The sequence below is a fragment of the Pollicipes pollicipes genome, unplaced genomic scaffold (genome assembly GCF_011947565.3).
Source record: "Pollicipes pollicipes isolate AB1234 unplaced genomic scaffold, Ppol_2.1 Scaffold_2555;HRSCAF=2994_pilon_pilon_pilon, whole genome shotgun sequence".
NCBI classification, from domain to species: Eukaryota; Metazoa; Arthropoda; class Thecostraca; order Pollicipedomorpha; family Pollicipedidae; genus Pollicipes; species Pollicipes pollicipes.
In genome coordinates, this window is record NW_023596136.1 from 45,612,045 (window position 1) to 45,620,441 (window position 8,397).

General features: G+C 50.7%; 1 protein-coding gene across 1 annotated transcript; it reads right to left on the reverse strand.

Moving 5' to 3' along the window:
• Window positions 1-362: 362 nt before the first annotated feature.
• On the reverse strand, window positions 363-8,155 carry LOC119102181 (calcineurin subunit B type 2). Its single transcript, XM_037225534.1, has 6 exons — window positions 7,695-8,155; window positions 6,818-6,857; window positions 2,514-2,690; window positions 1,699-1,820; window positions 1,091-1,213; window positions 363-549 (listed from the first exon to the last, which is right to left on the reverse strand). Exons 1-6 carry the CDS (start codon window positions 7,695-7,697, stop codon window positions 502-504), a joined length of 513 nt encoding a protein of 170 aa, XP_037081429.1. The 5' UTR covers window positions 7,698-8,155; the 3' UTR covers window positions 363-501.
• Window positions 8,156-8,397: the final 242 nt, after the last annotated feature.

The window sequence follows — 8,397 nt, forward strand, 5'->3', positions numbered from 1 at the left end:
GTGTCGCACCTCGTGGCCGCGAGCGCACGCACCGCCCCAGCGGCGGACATCGGCCTGCTCGTGTGATCCGTTCGGAGCGCGCCCGGCGCAAGTGATTGACGACCGCCTCGACCGCGGCGACTCGCGATCATAAAACAATCAAAAACGTCACGATAAGCCAACAGGTGTCCAACAAATAGTCGAAAAGACACCGACACGCGCACAGGATTTCCGACAAGGCGACGGGCTAGGCGGAAGGCCGCCACGGGCCTGCCGAGGCGGCGTCGACGGGCAGCGAGTCCAGCTGATGCCCGGCAACGCAATCAAATGGAGGGACCACCGGTAAAGTGGAGTACAAATGGGGGGGGGGGGGGGGACGGGGGAGGCGGGCGGGCCGGCCCGAGATCCAGCGCCGACCGGGGGAGCGCCGCGCGGCGGCTGACTAGCGGATGTTGTAGTTACTCGTGTATCACACAGATGGCGGTGCGAAGCTCCGCTGGGCCGCTCGGCGCCGCCGCGAGCTTACACGTCCACCACCATCTTCTTGTGCACGTCCGTGTTTCCCACGATCTGATGGCGTGGTCCCAGTCAGTTGACAATGACAGCATTACTGCTCTTTTAAGGGCGGGACGTTGCCATTATGGGAGGGGTCGGTGGGGCGTGACTTCAAACAACGCAGAGAACAATGTACCTAAAACATCAACCTCGCAAAACTTTTCCCGTGGCTTCATCGCTCCTCGCAACTTTTCGAACTCTATAAAAATAATACGCTTCCACAATGAATGCAATCACTTCATTATTGTTAATCTATACTGGATTACTTAATATCTTCGTAGTAAAAACACCAAGAAGATGGCCGCCAGACGTGAGCGGCAACGCAGCCAACCAAGGCCAATCGACTACACCCGGTGACAATGACGTCACACACGAATGGTCGACGGCAGGATGAAAATAACGCACCTCCGACAGTACGTTCTGCAAAAGATGATTCCTCTCGATGCGGTGCTTCCCCGCGAAATGTTCGCTATATGGCGGCAAAGAAGCATGCCACCTTTAGCGGAACCATCGCGGGGTGTGCGACAGTGGGAAAAGGAAGGACCGCGGGCCTCACCACGCAAAACTCCTCGAAGCCGATCTTGCCGTCCTCGTCCTTGTCGGCAAAGAGGATCGTCTTGTCCACGATCTGCTGCAGCTGCGTGTCCTTCAGGTTGCTACCCACCATCATCTTCAGCACCTGCGGCAGCCAGGCGTGGTTACGCTGGCGGACGGCGGCGCCCAAAGACGGACAGCCGCGCGGGACCCCCCTCCCCTCCCCCCCCCCCTACACCGAATCACGGCAACTGAAGCCGTCGTAAAGACAGCGATTCACAGGCAAACTGGGGCCTGACGACATTCTCGGACATGTCCGCACGATGCATGGGGCTTACTTGGCCCCTTGTCCCGAGTCCGCCACACACCGTGGTTCCAAATGGGGCGTGCAATAAGGCGTGGCCTCATGTCGCACGCATTCCAAAGACATTAGTTCACATGCATTTGTTCACATGTGCTACCGAATCAAACAATTAATCGGCACGGAAGGCAGCATACTGCTGGGCTACGCGTGAGCTCTGACGTTCAACGCAAGAAAGCCCGTATAGTGCGCATCCTTCGAAAAACACCCTCGGGAACGCCGCGGTGTCCTCACTCGACCCCCCCGGACCTCACACCGGCGCCACCGACCTGGAACAGCTCGCCATTTGAGATGAAGCCGTCGTTGTCCATGTCGTAGATGCGGAAGGCGAAACGCAGTTTCGAGTCCTTGTCGCCTTTCACCGAGAACTGCGACACGCCCGAGATGAACTCTGCGGGGTCAGGACCAACCGGGGTCAGCAAATGAGGGGATCGTAAACTGAACTCAGCCGAGTCATTAATCGAGAAATTTACGGCACACAATAAAACTCAGGAAACCACTTACCGCGGTGGGGGCTCGAAGAAAAAAAAGTTCCTAACCCTACGAAATTAGTGTCTGTAACACGGTGTGAGTTTCCAGCATTGTTACAGCGCCGCGCCGCGCACCTAGTTCGCTGCCCCGCATGCTAGCACAATATCGCCTGAGGCCCTGCTCGGCGCATTCCGTGTCCGCGACCCTGCCGCCCCACGGCTTCACTTTGCTTCACTCTTCACTTGGCTCTGTTAGTGTGGCAGCCGCCTTGGGCGCCGTCCCGCCACGTGCTGCATTCCACAGCGTGGCGGTGTCCACTCGAGGTTACGCGACGTCCGCGTGCCGCGGCACGCAGGTCCGTCGACACGCGTCATGCCGCGCGACCCGCGCAGTCTACAACGGACGGATCAGTGGCCTGCCTGGCGCTCCGACCACCTGGCCACGACACTGCGCCCATCCGAGGGACGACTCACCCGATACCAGCCCGTGCGAACATTTCACTGGTGCGGGGTCCCGTCAGGCCAGGGGATGCTGACGACCTTTAACACCCCTCACGTCCACACGGCACGCCGCTCATCGATCTGGCGACGCCGAGACATCCACGGGCGCCGACCTTTGAAGTCGACCTCGCCGTTGCCGTCCTCGTCGAAGATGTCGATGACGCGTTGCACCAGCGGGTTCTGCTGCAGCTCCGGCAGCGACATGAACTCGTCGACGCTGAGCGCGCCCGAGTTGTCCAGGTCCAGCTTCCGGAACCGCTTGCCCAGGCGCCGGATCTCGTCCGGGTCGACTGTGAACGGAGGCGACGCCGTCGAAGCTGCGTGTGTGTGTTGAGATGGGGAAGGGCATGGGGACACTGCGTGCAGGGTTCTAAGTTTAGCGCTGCATTTTACTACGTAAAAAGAGTTACGCCACATTGTCAATAAACTAAATGCGTCCAGTGGTTCAGAAGTATAGCCACAATACGTGCCACTTAACAATTAAGCAGGTTTAGCACTATCCTCACAGTCCCTTGCTCGTCCCGACTACGACGAAACAGAAAAAAAACGCGTGAGCCTGAGGAGACAGCGGCCGCGGCCACACACCGGCCAGCGCCCCGTCTCCGCACATGACGTCTGTCCCCTCACGTCTGCCGTCACCGACCGCTCACAAACAACGGGACACAACACATACATCGGCGGTGGGTGCGTCCAGCGCCAGGCGCCAACACAAACGGCCGGTGGGAGCGTGGCCAGCGCGGAGGCGGTCGTGTGCCGACCCCCCCCCCCCCCCCCCCCCCCCCCCGGTTGCGGCCAGCCCCGGGAGGCGCCAGACTCGGCGCGCATCTAGTACCGCAACACAGCGGCGGCCAGCTGCCGAGCGCACGCGGTCGAGATACATGCCCCGCCGCGAAACAGGCAGAAACGTGGGAGCGAGAACCACCTGGAGGGGAGGGGAGGGGACTTGCCCGCTTGGTCCTGTGAAAATCACGACGGATAGGAAAAACTTAGACGCGATAAGCCACGGTACGGACGGTTAGCTCCGGAGTTCATATGTTAAGGAATGGTAGAATACCTTGTTCAAACAATGTCGCTGATGAGCTTCAAAAGGCTCTCTGCGTCAGCGAGGCGACAGGCCCAGAGTGTGTAGTTGAAGCAACCGCTACAATGCGAGCTGTCGGGACCAGCCAGTGGGAGCTAGTCCTAATCTGTTCCGATATATGCAGCCAAAGGCCCCACGACAGATGATTTCGGGTTCTTTTCCAACTGAAGGGTAGATGTAAACCGACAGAGAAACATCACCACCATTGACTGATGACATCCGTGTTAACGGACGCATTTTGCGTCATGTCCCGTTGGGTCACGGCGTGCAGTCGGCTAGAAACAGAAGACCCAGGGGTGTCCTCTTGCTTCGCTGCTCGAAAGGACAGCGCCGTTGCTAACAGTCACGCATCCTATCGGAACTACTGGCTAAACGTACTGCAAATATACGGTAGTGCCCATCATATGTGCTCTACTGCGACATTGTCTACGCACAATAGCAGCGACAGTTCACCAACACTGGAGAGGCAGTCCACTGCGGGCACAGTCAACACGTAGTAGCTGTCGTAACTCTTACATTTATCTGGGCATAGTTCGCTGTAAAAAAAAAAAAACACCAGCGGGAGGAAGCTAACGCACAATACAGTTCTCCGCTGTCGTAAGTCTTGAATCACGGCAGTGGCAGCTCCTCAAACAATATATGCAGTGGGCTGTTTCACTGGCTTTTCTCGTCTTTTTCTTTGTAAGCCGCCCTTTGCAATGGAGAGTGTCTCGAAAAAAGGGCGCTTAGTTAATCCCAGTTCGAGTTGCTGGGACGCCTTTTTCGAAGCCCTAATTTTGCTCGTCTGGTGTCTCCTCCCCACCAACGTCAAATTTTATCGTTACGACACCCACGGTCATTTTTCACTACCCTTTCGCACGCGCTACGGCCGTCACCAACGGCGGAGCGGCGTCAAATTACGCAGCGGAACGTCACAAAGGTTGTACCCGTGGTGTATGCCAATGCTGCCGCCAGCGGTGCCGCCGTCTGCGCTGTGCGTCTCGCCAATAAACCCAGACACGCACGCGCGCATGCACGCGCAAGCACAACCCCCCCCCCCCCCTCCCCCCACACATATGCCATTAATTTAGTTGCCTGGACGTTTCAGTGTCTAGCACGCTGCATTTGAACTATTTGTGCCCATATTTCCAGTTGTAGACGATTGGCGGTGGCTTATCAGTTGCAGCTCTGCTGCATTCTCGAATGTTGAAGATGATTTAAGCGGACATTTGAATCTGATGTATGCGGTATCATGTGCCGTGGACTACAAATCCCACGCATCGCCACAATGGACTTAAGCGAAGTGTTCCACATTTGTATGGGATTTTGAAATGAAATAGCCGTCTTGCAGATGGGCGCAAAATGACTCCAGAAGTCGGTGCTTCCTAAAACCCAATCATCATCAGCCGTCTTGCAGATCATTCGGCGCAGTTCACAGTCCTGCCCTGCTTACCCTTTTACGGACTAAACCCCTCGAGTTTCTGAGCCAAATACTCGCGAAGATGTGCAGACTATTTCGAGGAGGCTATTCAATGTCACTCCGGCATCCATGACGTCATAATAACGTCATTCAAATCCTGCCATACCTACAGCCTTGCGGCGATCCAGACTAAGCAAGATATAATTGCCGAGTCGTTCATATGTAGCGTTCGTGAGCACGACTTTCAGACACAACAGCCATCCATTGGTTTTTAATCTATGTTGTGCAAGGTACGATGACATAACCAAACGATGACGTAATCAGGAACATATTCAATAAAAGAGAAATTAGGTTGCTTTGACCAGTCTCTTCCATTAAAAAGTATACCAATAGTTATGTTAACAGAGAAATTAGGTTGTCTTGGCTCTTCCATTAAAAAGTACACCAAGACTTAGGTTATGTTACAATATCTGATGCTTAAACATAATATCTAAATGCTTCAACATCTTCAAATGTAGAGCATTCTCCTCAACATCATTTGGCCGGCTTCGCGACACGTAACAGGGTACGCACGCTCCAAGCCCGGACGGGCCATGATCAAAACGCGCCGCTGACCTGCTACGTTACGGTCCAGCACGAAAAGTGGTATGGCCTTCGCAACAAATCTCACTGCAGCTCAGCAAGCTGGCAGCGACAATACAGAACTAGACTTCTACTCACATGACATTGCTGAACCTGCCACAAGTGCTTTAAGTGTGCATCTAGTGCCAGACTTGGGAAGCCACCCAAAGTCTATTTAAACAGAAGGCAGATGTCAGGTTTTGTAGCATGTCAGGTTTTGTAACAACGTACATCAAAATTAAGGAAACACAACACAAATTTCATATCTTCCACTTTCCTGGGGAAGGGGGAGGGGGGGGGGGGTGATCAGATTGGTCCTTTCAGATCCATTTTGTGACACATCATGCAGTATTGCATGCTGCTGCACTGCACCAGCATCCTGCATTTCCACAATAGAGCTGGGCACATTTCTGGTTGGCATGCGAAACACAAAAGAGCTGTTCGAAGGAGCCATCTATGCCTAGTTTGCAGCAACACAATCCAGGACATTTCATGCATGATTCAAATGCAGAAACATGGGGAAGCACTTCTGGCAAATGCAACACCAACTTCATCAAAAACAACATATAAAATTGGACAGGGCAAATTCCCTTGCACCCACAGAACTTGGACATTCTAGGAGTGGACTCCCACCCCTGAAACCACAATGGCCAGAATGTGAGATGACATCTGTTGAGGTCAGCTGTTCATGTCACTACCAGTGAATAAGTTCATCAAATGCTACTGCTGCTTTCACACCAATCATAGCTGAGCTCTAGAAATAACTAAGAAATTTGATACTGCTCCCCAGACATAGATTCACATGGAAAATAGCTCACTTTTGCTGGATGCCTACTTAAAGCTGAGCAACAAACTGAAAAATGAATGATGCCAATCAGGGCAGGGCAGGCACACAATAATTAAAGCCATCAGGCAAGGTCAGAATTTTAGCTGCAGGACCTACTGCTGATGAAGATGAAACAATACTGAAAATACCAACTACAATCATAAATTTGCAAACACAAAACATTAAATTTCTCTACCCACACAAAGGCATGTGGTAGGTGAGAAGTTCCATTTAAGCTACACATTGTATAGTGGAAGAAATTCAAACTTCTTAGATGCATCACAGAATCACATAACATACACTAATCATATGGAACCAACCAGATGCATCAATGGTAAGGGCACCCATTCATGCTCCAATGTTTATCTTATTTGCACAGTCCATTCTTAACTAAAATGTGTCTACAATCAAACAAAAATAACCACACCTTTCAAATGACACAGTGACATAAAAAGTATAGTGACAAAGGTTAGTAGGTAGGAACACTTACAATTAGAACACATCTCCATTGGAAGTGATGCCTCATTGCCCTGGAAAAGAAAAATAATATCACTTTTTTACCTTTTAAATTACCTCAGACAGGAAGAACTGCCAACTGTCAAATTATATCTCATCCATGTGCTCACAACATGTAGATTAACAATAAACATTAATGTATGGAACATGGCAGGCCATAAGCATAATGGTTTGAAAATATGCACTGCAAAAAGTAATAAACATATGGTCCTGATGCAAACTAACTCTTGCACAGTGTCCCAATTAGAAAGGAACTATGGGGAATACAATAGTCATGGCTGCAAACAGTAAAGAGCAAAAGGCTACAAAAGGCTACAAAAGGCGACTCAGAAATTGGGTTTAACATTTGTTTAGTGTAATGCACCTTATACTCTCAATATGCCAAGTTATGAATAACATTATGATGCACTCAGTACTCCAATTCACTAATTTCTGATATGATTTTTCAGAATGCTGTCTGATACTGGAAGTTGTGCTCCACCTATGTCCCAAGATCTTGGCAAAATATGCTGTGTTTTGCAGACTAGACAATCAGGAATGATAAGTCATATCAGCCATGAACTTGCAGCATCTTGCTGCAATGCTGAGACAGTCAGCAGGAGACAGCATGAGACAACCATGATGGTTGTCTCCTCTTCAGGTATTATGACTTATGTAACACTTTCAGAACAGACATTTCCCTTCACAATGACAGCATGCCCAAATAGTACCAGCTTTTTTGGGCAGCATTCCCATGACTGGTATGAGTATACTGGAATAGTATTTTAAGAATGGCAACAAATCTTGTAGATCACACTGCTAAGCATCAATATCAAAAAAATGTACACAAATGCAATATGTACATATCTTACCATCTTGGCTCTGTGATGTTGGGCGATGAGGGCAGAAAGGCACTTTAAAGTGCCCTAAATGTTATTTTGAAAACTTTCAAAATGCTTTGTTAGTTGTCCTTTAGGAATGGCAAGTTTCTCAATTCACAGCTCGGTCAACACGAAACACTACCAACTATTTTCGTCGCCTTAAACCTTGGTTATCAGCGAAAATTTTATGAAACAGCGTACACCATATGAGAGTACATTAACGACTGGCGCACAATACTGCGACTTAACACCACTGTGACTGTAAACTCGCACCTACAACCCTCGGACCAACTGCACGCCCAACAAACACTCAATCTTGCATACAACCAAGGCTATCTCATCCGACCAAATGCACCGAGCTGCTAGATGCGCCACTATCGCCATACAACTGCACTCAGCTCACGGACACAATAAATGTGATCGCATTGGTCAGCTGCACAAGCAGCACACGTATTGACCAATAAGGTTCGGTTCCTCCCAAGGCTATATAAGAGAGGTAAAACTGTCTGGTGATTTTGTTTCTTCTTTAATTAACGTTAGCATGACGTCACTGAAACCAGGACTTCAATGCGTCGCGGACCGCTAAACACTTCACGCGTGGCTAAGCGACTTCCGAAATGTCAAAATATTCGTGCGGATAATGGCAAACACGTGAGCGAAATGCACGTGAACAATGAGCCAACAACGCACAATG